Below are 15,432 nucleotides of genomic sequence, written 5' to 3'. Positions count from 1 at the left end.
CCTCTGTCAGCCCTCAGGTCGTGCCAACATTAGTCAGATGACGCACAGAGTGGGACATGCGACTGGAGTTCGTTTGCAGTGGCTGGAAGGTCTGGTGTGCCCATACACGCACAAACTCACTCTCTCTCTCCATGTCTCTCTGCTTGCACATGAATAAAACAATTATTTTTTTTAATTTTAAATGTACAAGACAGGGGTGAACAGGAAATATTCTTTTATACAAAAGATATCTAAAGTTACTCTTTCACACATGCTTATAAAATAAAGGTCAGTTACCAAATTTTAATTAATGTAAACTTTTTTTTTTTCTATACACATTTATTTTCTCTTGGTTTGGTGATAACATTACTGAAGTTGGTCTAGTATTTGTTCAGAAATACTAGTAGACATGTAAAAGGAAATTACTTTTCTCAAAAATTACCAATATTTTTCAATACTGAGTCCTTTTAGAACTTGATCATTTATGATTAATTAAACCATGGGAAACATTTTTTAAATTCTTTGTATAGGGGCTAGAGAGATGGTTCAGCTGTTAAAGCACTTCCCTGCAATGCCTAATGACCTGGGCTTGATTCCCCATTACTCAATGTAAAGCCAGATGCACAAAGCAGCACATGTACCTGGAGTTTGTTTGCAGTGACTAGGGACCCTGGGGCGCCCATTCTGTTTGTCTTCTCTCTCTTTCTTTACTTCTCCCCACCCCCTCTCCTTGCACATAAATAACTCTTTGTATAAACTTAGGTCTTTAAAACATGCATGTGCACACACACAAGCAGTTTCGACCCCATTTATCACACCACAGACTTGAGTTTCTGCAAAGGGAACCCAAAAGTTAAAATAATTTCAACTGTTGTCAGCAACATGACAAATATTGATAAGGTGAGTATTAGAGATGTGGTCAGGAACACATATATGGACATATATCTATTCAGAGAGAGAAAGGAACCTGCTGTGATAGAAGGCAGGAGAGTCAGGTCCCAAGCTTGACTTTTATAATTCAGATTCCTTTGACAAGTTAGAATCATCCCTAGATTCACCTTCTTTATTGGGAGAAAAAGGGAATGCAAGCCGGGCGTGGTGGCGCACACCTTTAATCCCAGCACTCGGGAGGCAGAGGTAGGAGAAGCACCATGAGTTCAAGGCCACTGTGAGATGACAGAGTGAATTCCAGGTCAACCTGGACTAGTGTGAGACCCTACCTCAAACCCCCCCCCCCAAAAAAGAGGGAATACTATCCTAAATTAGTCAATGTTCAGGGGCTTTACTATTATGTGTAAGATGAAACAAAGATAAGTGTGAAGGGCTAGAGTGATAGCTCAACAGTTAAAGGTGCTTGCTGCCAAAGCCTGGTGGCCTTGCTTTGATTTCCCAGTACCCATGTTGTAAAGCCAGATGTGCAAAGTGGTACATGCATCTGGAATTGGTTGGCAGTGGCAGGTGTGCCCATTCTCTCTCTGTCCCTGCCTCTTTCTGTCTCTCAAATAAATTATATATATGTGTGTGTGTTTAAAAAAAGATAAGTGTGAAGAGGTAAATGTGAGAAAGAATACCATCTGCATGGGGTTTTCCTTATCCAAAGGAGAGCTGCTGAAGTGTAAGATTGGTCCCAGTAACAGGACACTGTTGTGACGCACTAGAGCAATGGAGGCATGAAGACTCACTCCAGTCGTAAGTGCAGCTGCTGGAGTAGAGCAGATGAGGGGAGGGAGTGGTGAACACGAGTCTGAACTGTAAGACATTACAGGAAGCTAGCATGTAGAAGCAGGATTGGTGGACGTGCTTCTGTAGTCAGCTAGAAGAGAGTTTTGAAAGATGGACCACAGCAGAGAAACTAAAACTAGGAATAGCTGCGTTGGGTAGAATATAGGGAGAGGAAAAAGGAACCAGAAATCAGCAGTGAGGTCAAGTTGGAAGAACTTTGATGGCAGGTGTAGTGACGTCATGCTCTTGTCACTTAATAGTTATGTCTCCTTGATTAGGTTCTTTTTTTTTTTTTTTTTTTTTTGAGGTAGGGTTTCACTCTAGCCCAGGCTCACTTAGAATTAACTATGTAGTCTCAGGGTAGCCTTGAACTCACAGCAATCCTCCTACCCCTGCTCCCCAAGTACTGGGATTAAAGGTGTGCACCACCATGCCCAGCCTCAATCACATTTTTCTGTTTTTTGAAGTAAGATCTCATTATATCCCAAGCTGACATGGAATTCACATTGTAGCCAAGACTGGCCTTGAACTCACAGCAATCCTACTACCTTAGTCTACGGAGTACAGGATTAAAGATGTGCACTCCCACACTTGGCACAATCATTTTTCTTAATAAGCAGAATGTCATGTGATTGATTAAAGCTTTCTTTCCAGTTTTAAGTGATGTAAGGTTTATTCAAAACTTGGGTTCAGAGCCAGGCATGGTCTTTTAATCCTAGCACTCAGGAGGCAGAGGTAGGAGGATTACCGTAAATTCAAGACCATCCTGAGACTACATAGTCCAGGTCAACGTGGGCTAGAGTGGGACCCTACCTTGAAAACTCAGAAGGAAAAAAAAGCAAAAAACAAAAAACTTGGATTCAGTAGATGACATGACTAACGTTCGTCTATCAGAAGCATCCCTATAGAGTGCAGTTCCTTAAAAGTATTTCTACAGGGACCTAGCATTACAGGTTCCACTTTCTCCCACCACTATCTACACCCTCTTCTCTGGTGATTATTCTCCTATCCTGTTTTTTATTTTCCCCAAAGTATTTATCACCATAAAGGTTTTCTTTTTATGTTGTCTTTCTCTGGTCCCCTAGAATATCAGTAAGAAAGGGGGTTTTATCCTTATTTTTTTTGTCTTACAGCTTATATATTGGTAAGAAGAAATTTCCATTTGTTTCAGTCACTGCATTATTTCCAGTATTCAACATATTCTTACCAGAGTATATTTCTGATGACTGTTTTATTTTTACTGGATTTTGACCTGGCTTAATTCTGGATTTTTTTAAATATCTGGACTATATTTGTTAGTTTATTTCATGTAATACTTTTCTTAGTCTCTCTCACTCAGTATTGAGCTACAATAACTATAAAATGGTATCCTTACGACTTCCGGTTAAGATGGCAGTGTAGGTACCATGCCAAAGCAGCCTAGGGAGGAAAAAGCCAAAAAAAAAAAAAAAAAAAAAAAAACTCAGCAAAATACACACTTTTACTAAAAAGTGAGGTGTATAGGAGATTGAAATGGCAGCAGAGAAGTAGGAGAGACCCAGAGCATCCAGAGCCCACACAGGCTGGCAGAAGCAGCTCCGGCAGGTCCACCCATCGTGGCAGCAGCGGTGACGCACCAGAAAGCCGCCAGGCTTGGCTTGATCCAAGGAAAAGCCAGGTGAGGGGAGCTTCCACTCACACCAGAGCTCTCCGCAAGCTCTAGAAACGTGCAGGGAGAGTGGTAGTGAACAGTGGAGGAGCAGATCACAAGGTAGAAGAACACGTGGAACAGCGAGAGAACTAGAGCAGCATTGGCAACCTCCCTTCCCCCACCACCAGTGCCCAGCTCCAGAGACCAGAGCAGCGGTCCCGGGACCCGGCCAAGCCAACTTGAACTGACAGTAGGACCCAAGCAGGAACAGAGGTAACTGAGATTACACCAGGGAAGGGTCTCACCTGGTCACAAGCTGATTTGAAACCCTCAAAACACCAGAAATCTTAACCTCCTTGTTGTCAGGATTAAGGGTGTGGGTGGGGCACATCCCTGATACTGAAAACTTAAAACAGGGGTAGTCATGAGCCCTAGGGGTGTAACATCTGCTGATGTCTGGAAAAATGTATATACTATTCTTATCAAACTGCCAGTAAGCACTTCTCCTAATACGTATACACTTATATTAATGCTACTCGCACTTTGGGTAGAGAATCTTCTCTTTTCAGATAGCAGTGACTTTGGGATGACTCAGAAGGTATCATAATGCTGGAAAGAAGTGACTGGAGTACTGAGTAACATCTCGATCACACCTTCCAAGACTCAGGGTCTAATGCAAAAGAGGTGGTGGAAAGAATGTAAGAGCCAAAGGAAGGGTAGGACTCCTTACAACATGCTCCCTCCAGACATAAAGTGGCCTGGATACCCATGACCTCATAGTGCCTGACACTACCTATACAAAACCATCATAAGAGGGGGAAAAGACCATGACATCAAAATAAAAGAGAGACTGATTGAGATAGGGAGGGGATATGATGGAGAATGGAATTTCACAGGGGAAAGTAGGGGGAGAGGGTATTACCATGGGATACTTTTTATAATCATGGAAAATGTTAATAAAAATTGAGAAAAAAATAAAATAAAATAAAATATTAAAATATAAAAACAAATACAGTCATTTTAGAATCTGTTTATATGGAATCAATAGAATGAATGTTTTTTTGGGGGGAAACATTGATTCCATAGGGTGTTAAAGTGGTTCTCACTGTAGCCCAGGCTAACCTGTAACCTCAGGGTGGCCTTGAGCTCACAGCAATCCTCCTACCTCTGCCTCTCTAGTGCTGGGATTAAAGGCATGTGCCACCATGTCTGGCTTATGATCAATATGTTTTTGATTTTTTAAAAAAAGGATGTTTTACACTTTCCACATTTTGGTGAATTTAGTTTAATATGAGAACTAACTTCTGTCATGTGTTAATTGATGCACAGAGTTGATTGTTAGATGGTAGCTGTACTTAGCAGAGAGGAGCAGAGGAAGCAACTCTGAGCCATCTTGTCTATACCTGGAGTCTCTTGTTTAATTTTACTACCTCCAGCTGTGATGTGGTAAGTCAATCTGGGTTCACTTCAAATCATGCAAACTTAAGAAGAGAAGATAGCGGTGTGGGGCTCGTGGCTTAGGGTAGGCTGTCCCCAGAAGGCTGTGACATAGGAGGAACCTTATCACTCAGGACAAAGTTTCCTTTTCTCAAAACAAAACTGGCAGGATCTTTGGAGCTGTCCTCTCCAATGAGTAGTCCAGACTTGTCCCAGTCACTTTCCCTGCTGATCTGTGGTTGTCTTCGTACATACTAGCCCTGGTTTGGGATGGACTGTACTGCTTTTCTTTTGTTCCATCTCAGATTCTACGCAGCCTGGTCCTTGGACGCTCTTGTCCTATGACTTCTGTAGGAAGAAGAAAAACAGCAGGCATTGGTCTTCTGCTGCAGCTAGCTTAAATACAAATAAATTGTTTTGCAAATGGAAGGAAGATATTTAACTTGACACAGGTGCTTGGGTTTTTGTGTGTGTGAATCCTTTCATTTGTTACAAACAAGAACAAATAAACAGTGCATATAGTTAACGCCAGTCTTTTATTTTTTTTTTTTACAGTTTTGTGTTTTGTTGCCGTGGCCATGGTCAGCTCGGGCCTGAACAGCATACTTGCGCAGAGGGCACAGCAGCTCCTTGGTCTTCATCTGCTCCACACAGGTCTTCCTGGGCCGCGGGACCAGGGTCTCATGCTTCCTGCCCCTATAGAATTTCCTGAGGTTTTCTTTCTGAGTCAGGTGAGTGCCAGTGAGAACAGGCAATGGATTTCTCGGACAAGTCGGATCTTGGAGAGCTTGGACGCCACACTGCTGGTCACTTTAGCAACGCACAGCTAGGACAAGTCCACCTTCAGGTCGTCCAGCTGTCTCAGCAGCCATCCTCCTCCTTGCCACACAGGTGCAGGTCCTGAGCCTGAACCTTAGTCATGGCAGCACTGGTTCCTGGTCGCTGCCGACGCCTGGTCCAAAGGAGAGGGGAACTTCAGTATTTTTCGAAATGTCTTCCAGTTTGGGCCATTGTTAAAATTAGCACAGTTGAGACTGAAGCAATTATTCTAAATATTCATTATAATCTGAAATGAAAGAGCTGTTAAATTATATATGGTAAGTCTTAGCTCATACTTGTGACATGCATTTACTGTACAAGAATAAATTTGATGTGGGGAGTAGGCCAGAGCTGCTGGTTCATTCCCCACCTCCCAGTTCCCGGTCCCGGTACCCCTGCTGCTGGCTTGAGGCTGCCTGGACACGGCTTGCATGCTGCAGAAGCAGGCCCCTCGCTCTGCCATCCTGACTGAATGGCCCTGGTCCCCAACTCCCAGGTCCTCAGCTTCAGAGGGTATGTGTACAGAGTGAGTAGGTCAGAGCTCCCAATTCATTCCCCACTTCTCAATTTCCTGGTCCCAATACCCCTGCTGCTGACTTAGGGTGGCCTGGACCCTGCCTGCATGCTGTGAAGCAGTCCTTTTGCTCTGGTTTCCTGATTAACTGGTCCCTGGGTCCCCAAGCCCCTGTTCCTCTGAGCCAGAGGGTGCATGGGCCACTGTGGTAGCTCGCCTTTTTTCCTGGTTCCCCTGTGCTGAAGAGTGAGTAAGCCAGAGCCCCCAGTTCCCCACCTCTGAGTTCCCGAGGTACCTTTGATGTACTTGCAATGTCCACAGTCTGAACATCTGCGGTTATAACCTCATGCTATTCCAATCCAGTTCATATCTAAAACAGAACACTCACTGAAGATCCTACAAGGACCAATACGTACTTCCTCCACAATAAAATAAGACTTCTACCCCCCAAGATAGGTAGACCACAGTGCAAAAAAAGCAAAAAACTGAGAGACCACCAAGGATGCATAGTCCCATAAAGGAAGCCTCCAATGTAATCATTGAGAAAACAACAGAAATTGAATCCTAAAATGAAAACACAAAAAGCTGTGTGACCCTGAAGAAAACTGCTGAACTGGAAGCAAAGGATCAATAAGCCAAGAATCACATCAATGTAATTGAGAAGAATTGTCTCTTAGAGCACTCAGCTTTTGTCACTAGGCTTAACTTAGTTGAAGAAAAACAAGCCTCAGAAGAGAGAAATAATTGAAGGCGAGTCAACAAACAGAGGAGCTCAATAAGCAGCTGATTAAGCTAATGAAGACAAGATCAAATGCAAGAATGAATTCCAGGAAACATCAAGAAAATCAGACCCTGAACTGAAATAGTACTTCAAAAAAATGATGGACACAATGCAAAAAATAAAAATAAAAAATACCCAGAAAGCAAAAGTCAAATACAGTTTTAAAAACCTCTCTAGAGGGCTGAAAAGATGGCTTAGCAGTTAAGGCACTTGCCTGTGAAGCCTACGGACCCAGGTTTGATTCTCCAGATCCCACGTAAGCCAGATGCACATGGTGGTACATGCATCTGGAATTTGTTTGCAGTGGCTAGAGGCCCTGGCGTGCCCATTCATATATTCTCTCTCTCTCTCTCTCTCTCTCTCTCTCTCTCTCTAATAAAAAAATAAATAACAAAATATTTTTTAAAAGAAAAACCTCTCTAGGACCCCTCACTAAGAGTCATTCATGTGGAAGACAGAACCTCTCAGCTGGAATATAAGACAGAAGAAATTGGGAGTCCAAAAGCTTTGCTAAGGTCAAAAAAATCATGCAAACAGAATACAAGGGAACTGTGGGATACCCTAAAATAACCAAATATCCAGATCGTGGGCATACCAGAGGGGGAAGAAATCCAGACCAGAGGCACAGAGAATGTATTCAACAAAATCATTGAAGAAAATTTTCCCAATCACACCAGGCATGGTGGCACACACCTTTACTCCCAGTGCTTAAAAGGCAGAGGTAAGAGGATTGCTGTGAGTTCAAGGTCACCCTGACAATACCTAGTGCATTTCAGATTAGCCTAGACTAGAGTGAGACCCTTGGGGAAAAAAAAAAGGAAAGGAAAATTTTCCCAATCTCGCAAAGAAGAAACCCATCCAGATATAAGCAGCTCACGAAACACTAAACAGACAGGACCAAAGAAGAAACACTCCAAGGCACATTCATAGATAAAACTATAAACAATGAAAACAAAGAGTGTTGAAAGCAGCAAGAGAGAAACAACTCATAACATACAAAGGTAATTCCATCAGAATTACTCCAGATTTCTCAAAGGAAACCCTGAAAGCCAGAAGGGCTTGGAATGGAGCACTTCAAAGCCTAAAAAACTATGTCTTTCAATCCAAACTACTGTACCCAATGGAAGCATCCCTCATAATAGGTGGTGAAAGGAAAACTTTCTATGATAAAAGTTAGCTCTATGATTATATGAACACAAAGCCAAACCAACAGGGAATAATCCACACAAAACAGTCAAACAACCAATCTCAAGAGACTAAAAGATCAAAACTAGAGCAAACTCAAAAAAGTACAAAGCTCAAGAAAGCACCAAGCCCCATAAAGCAGCCCATCATGGCAAGGCTTAAATCAAACCTCACGGTTATACATATACAGATACATATCCAATTTTCCCAGCACCATTTGCTGAAGAGGATATCTTTTCTCCAATTTTGGGCATTTTTATCAAATATCATGTGGCTATAGCTACCTGAACTTATATCTGGGTCCTCTATTCTGTTCCATTGATCTACATATCTGCTTTTGTGCCAGTACCATGCTGTTTCTGTTACTATGGTTCTGTAGTATAGGTTAAAATCAGGTATGGTGATACCTCCCACCTTATTTTTGCTGCTCAGTATTATTTTAGATATTCGAGGTTTTTTGTGATTCCAAATGAATTTTTGGATTGTTTTTTTCTATTTCCGTGAAAAATGTCTTTGGAATTTTGATGGGGATTACATTAAATGTGTAGATTGCTTTTGGTAAGATTGCCATTTTCACAATATTGATTCTTCCTAACCAGGAACAAGGGATAATATATATTCTTAAAGTATGTCCATATGATTTTCTGAATTTCTTTGTTATCTGTTTGTTGGTGCATTTTTCATCTCTAATTTTATTAATTGTTGTCTTTTTTCTTCTGGCCAGATTTGCTAAAGTTTTATCAATCTTGTTTACCCTTTCAAAGAACCAATTATTTTTTTCATTGATTCTTTGTATTTTTTTTGTTTCTATTTCATTAATCCCTGCTCTAATCTTATTATTTCTTTCCATCTATTGATTTTTTTGTTTGACTTGTTCTTCTTTCCCCAAGGCTTTAAGGTGGAGCATGTGACCTTTCTAATTTCTTAATACAGGCACTTAAAGCTATACATTTTCCTCTTAGAACTGCTGTCATTGTGTCCCAAAGCTTTTGGTATGCTGTGTTCTCATTATCATTTGATTCTATGAACTTTTTTTTTATTTCCTCCTTGATTTATTCATTGACCCATTCATCATTTAGTAGTGTACTATTCAGTTTCCATGATTTTGCGTATGTTCTATGGCTTACCTTGCTGTTGATTTGTAGTTTAATCCCATTGTGGTAAGACAGAGTGCAAGTAATTATTTCAATTTTCCGGTACCTGTTAATATTTGCTTTGTGTCCTAATATATGGTCTATTTCAGAGACTGTTCCATGTGCTGCTGAAAATAATGTCTTATGGAACATTTGGATGGAATGTTCTGTAAGTGTCTGTTAGGTCCATTTGTTGTATGAGCTCACTTAATCCTAATGCTTCTCTTATGTGTTCTAAATGCTAGGTTTCCAGCTAATAAGAAATTTAGGAATTAATGCCTTATGGGGCAATGTATTGTTGGGAGCAGGCTTATTTATAGCCAGTTTCCCCCTGATAGCGACTGTCACACTCTCCTATTGCTGTTGTCTACCTGATGTTGGTGAGGAGGTGATGTCCACCCTCTGCTCATGCCATCATTTTCCCCTGCCATCATGGAGTTTCCTCTCAAATCTGTAAGCCAAAATAAACCCTTTATGCACAAACTGTTCTTGGTTGGGTGTTTTCTGCCAGCAATGCAAACCTGACTGCAACAGTAAAGTTGGTACCAGATGAGTGGAACTGTTGCTGCTAGACACCTGACTTTGTGGCTTTGGCCTTTTGGAACTGCTTTGCAGGAGGATGTGGATGAATTTGAAATCATGGCCTGAGAGACACTTTGCAATGCTGTAAGTACAGCTTGATGGACTATTCTGGTCAGAGCTGAAAGACCTGAATGCAGTAAGAACTATGGACTGTGAGGTTTGGCTTATGAGGGTGAGAAATAGCTTTGCCTGGGCTGGGCTAGAAGCAGTTTGTGTGAAAGGCTTGCTGTTAGGCCCATGTCCTGAGAATTTGTGCAGGGTTGCATTGTGTAGGAATGGAGTGCTGTGAGCAGAGGAATATGGCACAGAAATTAAATCTTTGGGCTGAAACTTCTGCCCATTCAGCTGCCATTGTATGAGAGATTACAATCTTTGAGATTGGGCCAGCTGATCTGCACTGGGAGAACAAGAAGAATATAGACTCTTTTGAGGAGGTCTGAATGTTTGAAGAGTGTCCTGCTCTTCAAAGTCTACTTTATTCCCCTCTCGATTAACAAACTGGCACCCCATCTAATATTATGGAGCATAAAAAATGCAGGAAAGAGAGGATCTCTGAATGTGCAACACGGTCTTATGCTTTGGAAACTGCCATGGGCAATGTGAAGCAGGTCTGCTGGATTACCTGCATGGAAAACCGATGGAGCATTGAGGATGAACCGTGGGCTGCAATGGAGACCCAGTGGATATGCCAGGACCCTGAGACGGCTGCTAAGGAGAGCTGCAGGCCACAGATGAAGTTTTCCAGGACTGTGAGTAGCCTAACCAATGGGGCAGAATTGGAACTACAGAGACTTGTGGCTGGTTATAATTATCAGACTTGGAGATTTGTCAGTGATTAGAGTTGTACTTGGAGCTAAAGAGTTTGATGTTTGCCGTGTTTATATCTTGTACTGGTTGAATATTTCTTTGCTATGCCCAATATCATCTTTTGCAATGTGAGTGTTTTTCTATGCTATTATGGGTTTGGGGGGAGGGGTGTTTCAGTATTATGGCTCAGTTAAAAGATCTCAAACTATGGGAATGTTTGAACATCATTTGGATTGATATAATCTATAGGGACTTCTAAAGTTCAACTGAATGTACTGCAATTTACATCATAGATGGTTATCAGTTTATGGTGGCCAGGGGTGGAATATGATAGTTTGATTCAGGTGTCCCCCATAAACTTAGGTGTTCTGAATGCTAGGTTCCCAGCTGATGGCGATTTGGGAATTAACACCTCCTGGAGGCAGTGTATTGTTGGGGTGGGCTTATGGGTGTTACAGCCAGTTTCCCCTTGCCAGTGTTTGGCACATTCACCTGTTGCTGTTGTCTACCTGATGTTAGTGAAGAGGTGATGTCCACTCTCTGCTCATGCCATCATTCTCCCCTGCCATCATGGAGCTTCCCCTTGAGTATATAAACTAAAATAACCCCCTTTTCCCACAAGCTGCTCTTGGTCAGTTTTTTTTTTTTCTTCCAGTAATGTGAACCTGACTGCAACAGTAATGTTGTCGAATGTCCTTTTTTCTCTGTTAATTTGGATGGATAGCTTTGCTGGATAAAGTAATCTTGGTTAACAGTTATCTTTTAGAACTTATAATACATTATTCCAAGCCCTTCTGGCTTTTAAAGTTTGTGTTTAATAATGTGCTGTTATTCTGGTAGGCTTGCTTTTTTTTTAACTACTTTCAATGTATTTTCTTTGGTTTGTGCATTTTTGTTTTGTTTTGTTTTGTTTTGTTTTTTGAGGTAGGGTCTCACTCTAGCCCAGGTTGACTTGGAGTTAACTATGTAGTCTCAGGGTGGCCTCGAACTCATAGCGATCCTCCTACCTCTGCCTCCCAAGTGCTGGGATTAAAAGCACGTGCCACCACACCCGGCACATGGTTTGTGCATTTTGTAGTTTAATATTTTGGTGAGAAGTTATTTCCTAATTTTGTCTGTTTGGCATTCTAAAGGCTTGCCAACTTTTTCCATATTTGGGGGAAATTTTCTTCTATGATTCTTTTCTATAATTTTGTTGAAAATATCTACTATGTGTTTGGAGTGATAGTCTTCTCCTTCTATTATATCCTAAATTCTTATGTTTGATCTCTTCATAGTGTCTCAAATGTCTTGAAATTCCCATTCATGCCTTCCTCTTAGTTTGTCTTTCTGTTTGTTGGACTGTATTAGATCTGCTACCTGGTCTTCTAGTTTAGATATTCTGTGCTCTCCTTGATCCATTCTACTGGGGAAGACTTTCTACGGAGTTTTCTATTTGATTTACTCCACATTTCAAGTATTTCTAATTGGTACTTTTTCATTATTCCTATTTCTTTACTCATCTGTTAGAGCCATGAGGATGAACTGTGGATTGAAGTGGAGACCCAGTGGAGATGTTGTGACCACAAGATGGCTGCTAAGGATTGCTTCACACTGCCCATGGCTGTTTCTAAAACAGAAAACCATGCTGCAAACTCAATGAGCCTCTCTTTCCTGCATTTCTTATACTCCACAATACCAAGTAGGGTGCCAATTTGTTAATCCATTGGGGGAATAAAGCAGACTTTGAAGAATAGGACATTCCTTGGGCATTTAGGCCCCTTCAAAAAATTGCATTATTTCTGTTGTCCCAATGCAGCTCTGCTGGACCAGTCTCAACGGTTGTAACTTCTCATACAATTGCAGCTGAACAGGCAGCAGTTTGGGCCTAAAGATTTCTTTCTATGCCATATCCCTCTTTACACACCAGCCTGTTTCTAAGCAAAGCAATGCTGCACAAGTTCTCAGGACACAGGTATATTATCAAGCCTCTCACACAAACTGCTTCTAGCCCAGTCCATGCAAAGCTTTCTCACCCTCATAAGCCAAACCTCACAGTACATAGTTCTTACTACATTCAGGTCTTTTAACTCTGACCAAAACATTCCATCAAGCTGTTCTTTCAGCACTGCAAGGCGTCTCTTAGGCCAAAGTTTCAAATCCTTCTACAATCCTCTTGAAAATCACCTCCAAAAGGCCGAAGACAGTCAGGTGTCTAGCAGCAACCCCACTCCTCAGTATCTTGGATTATGGGGATTCTGAACATCATTAGAATTGATAAAAACTATGAAGACTTTTAAAGTTGGATGAATGCATTCTATTTTAAATCATGTATGGTTATTAGTTTATGAGGGTCAGGGTTGGAATGTGGTGGTTTGATTTGGGTGTGCCCCATAAACTTAGGTGTTCTGGATGCTAGGTTTCCCAGCATTCAGTTCTCAACCCTTTCTTTTCATTTTTTATAATTGAAACATTAAACCTTGTTTGATTAGCAAATTCTGGAAATGATAAAGACAGAAGTAAATGATTCAAAAGAGTACTTATATTTCTAGGGAGTTAAAATGTACCTATGCCATGGAACAGAATTCAGAATGCTGTGGGAGGGAGCTAGTGTCCTGAGAGATGATGTCATACAGGCTGTGCCATGAGCACTGGGGCTGGTGCCTTTGAGCAGTGCCAGCAGAACCTGTGCTTCCCACACCTGTGCTTTTAACTTGGATCTTAGCTAATCCTGACAGGAAGGAGTAAACCCTTCTTTCTCAGATTATAGGTTTGAGACATTCCTGACAAAACATCCTGTTCCCTAAACTGTTTTTTGTTTTTTATGCTTGAGAAAATTCAGATAAAAGATCCTACTACTCCCTAATTTTTTTTCCCCCTATTTTGTTGTGTCTTTTTAAAGAGTTGTTCTTATCCCAGCACTGGACAGCATAACTGGAGTAAGTATGCTTGATAGTCACGTTGTGTTTTCTTTCCCTCGGAGCTTATTATTCCCCAATTACAGAATGTTAGGTTATGTGTATTTTCTACTACAGACAAATGGGGTAGCGGGGAGGACTCAGTGTTTACCATAGCGGCGCACAGTCTACGAGAAGACAGAGAATAAGAGGCTCCTAAAAAGCTAGTGCTTGGTCTGTGTAGGGCTCTCCTGGTCTCATCCTGTAAGGAGTTGGCTTAGAAGCTTCCAAAATCTCCTCAGCCCTGAAATGGCATGACCCCACTCCCGTTTTTTTGGTGAAACACCACTTTCAAAACAGATTTGCAAATTCTTAGCATTTTTGGACATAGCATTTTGGGGGTAAAAAATAATTTCCTTAGTCCATAAAACATTATCTTAAACATGACGTGCAGGGCATGATCAGCTCTGCCTTGGTATGGAAGTCAAACCACTCCTCCACTATACGCTTGTTTCTTATTTCAGGACACATCACTCTTCAGAACAGTAAATATTCTTACTGACTGTTCTCATCTCCTGGTCTCTTGATTTTACATCTGAGTCTCTTTTCATCAACAAATAAGCCTTCTATCTACCTTAGGCCAGCTTAGGCCTCTTAGAACAAGTCCTTCCTGGTTTATGTGCATAAGGATCCCTATTTGGAGTCCACTCCTCCTATGGAGAAGTGAAAATCCTTATGGCTGTGAATTATATAGAATGTTCCCATAAAGTGAACAGGGATTATATGCAAAGCTCAGGTCCTGAGCCCAACTGTGTCCCATTCTTCCCACTGGAGTTCTCTTGGGAAGGAAACCTGCGGAGGCTGCTCAAGCCTGGGGAGGGAGGGAGGCCACCTTCACTGCTTGCCTGCACTTCTCTGCCCAGGTATGATGATGTTCGATCCGAAAACGAAGATTATGATTGGCATTGCTAGCAGCTTACTAATTGCTGCAATCGTGTTGATAGTCGTGGTACTGTCTCTTTACTTCAAGGTGTCCAAGGCATTAACGTGAGTCATGGGGGTAAGAGGGAACATCACCCCCTCTACTGGGACATCGGGGCTCTCTGACTGAGCAGGGCCACTCCTGCATGACCACAGCCCACAGGAGGTCAAGAACCACAGGCAGGTTTGAGTAGGTGAAGGCAGGGTTCAGAAACGTGTGGCTTTTCTTTCTGGATTGGGCTGTGAGCCTGCAAGTAGCGAGTGCTCAGCTTGAAGACTGTGTATGTCAGCCCAGCCTGGTCTCAGTGAGGGGACTTTCAAGTGTTTAACAGTCCTTTGGCAGAGCACCCATGATGTCCCCAGCAGTGTAGACTGCAGAATCCACGGAGGACGCTGCCTCCTACTACAGAGGTCAGGCCACAGGGCCCTCCTCTTGCTAGCCTTGGGCACTATCAGCATGTTCCCTTATCCATCACTAGTGGCTTTGGGAACAGGGAGGTGGGCCAAGAGGACAGAGGCCCCATGGAAAGCAGCTGACAAAGGAGTGTGGGTCAGACGAGGTATTTGAGAGGAGCTCTAAGTAAAGAAGAGACTGGATGTCAGAAGCAGTGGTGTCCTTGTCCTTGGGAGTCAGACATGGAACCCTGAGCAGGATCAAGCTGCAACGCCTTCCCTGTCTTCCCCCACCTGCTGGGCCTGAAGCAGACTGGAGTCCAGTCCTGCCCCACACTGCCTGACAACTGTTTGGGGAGGAAAAGTTCTAAGTCCCTGTTTTGTGCTGTTTCTTCTTAAGAGCCACAAAGGAAGCAGATGTTGTGGCTTCAGACTGTACTCATCCATGCAAGACCACCCAGAGCAAAGCTGTCCCAGCCAAAGTCATCCCTGCTGAGGCTCGCCGCGCCCTCCAGCCCTGTGAAGAATGCTCTGTGTATATAGACGCTGGCACCCTGCCACCTTGCTTTTGTGGCACAAATGAGGGACTCTGA

General features: G+C 42.3%; 1 protein-coding gene across 1 annotated transcript; it reads left to right on the top strand.

Annotated features, from left to right (window-relative positions):
- The first annotated feature begins 14,396 nt into the window (after positions 1-14,396).
- Positions 14,397-15,432, top strand: LOC101616030 (protein FAM24A). Its single transcript, XM_004659203.1, has 2 exons — positions 14,397-14,512; positions 15,240-15,432. Exons 1-2 carry the CDS (start codon positions 14,397-14,399, stop codon positions 15,430-15,432), a joined length of 309 nt encoding a protein of 102 aa, XP_004659260.1.

The sequence above is a fragment of the Jaculus jaculus genome, chromosome 1, assembly GCF_020740685.1.
Source record: "Jaculus jaculus isolate mJacJac1 chromosome 1, mJacJac1.mat.Y.cur, whole genome shotgun sequence".
Classification (NCBI taxonomy): domain Eukaryota; kingdom Metazoa; phylum Chordata; class Mammalia; order Rodentia; family Dipodidae; genus Jaculus; species Jaculus jaculus.
Note: the sequence above shows the minus strand (reverse complement) of the source record. Positions and strands in the feature narration are given on the sequence as shown.

Coding starts and splice junctions, on each gene's coding strand:
- LOC101616030 (XM_004659203.1), top strand. CDS start 14,397: ATGTTCGATCCGAAAACGAAGATTATGATTGGCATTGCTAGCAGCTTA. Junction 14,513..15,239: donor AAGGTGTCCAAGGCATTAAC/GTGAGTCATGGG, acceptor TTTCTTCTTAAG/AGCCACAAAGGAAGCAGATG.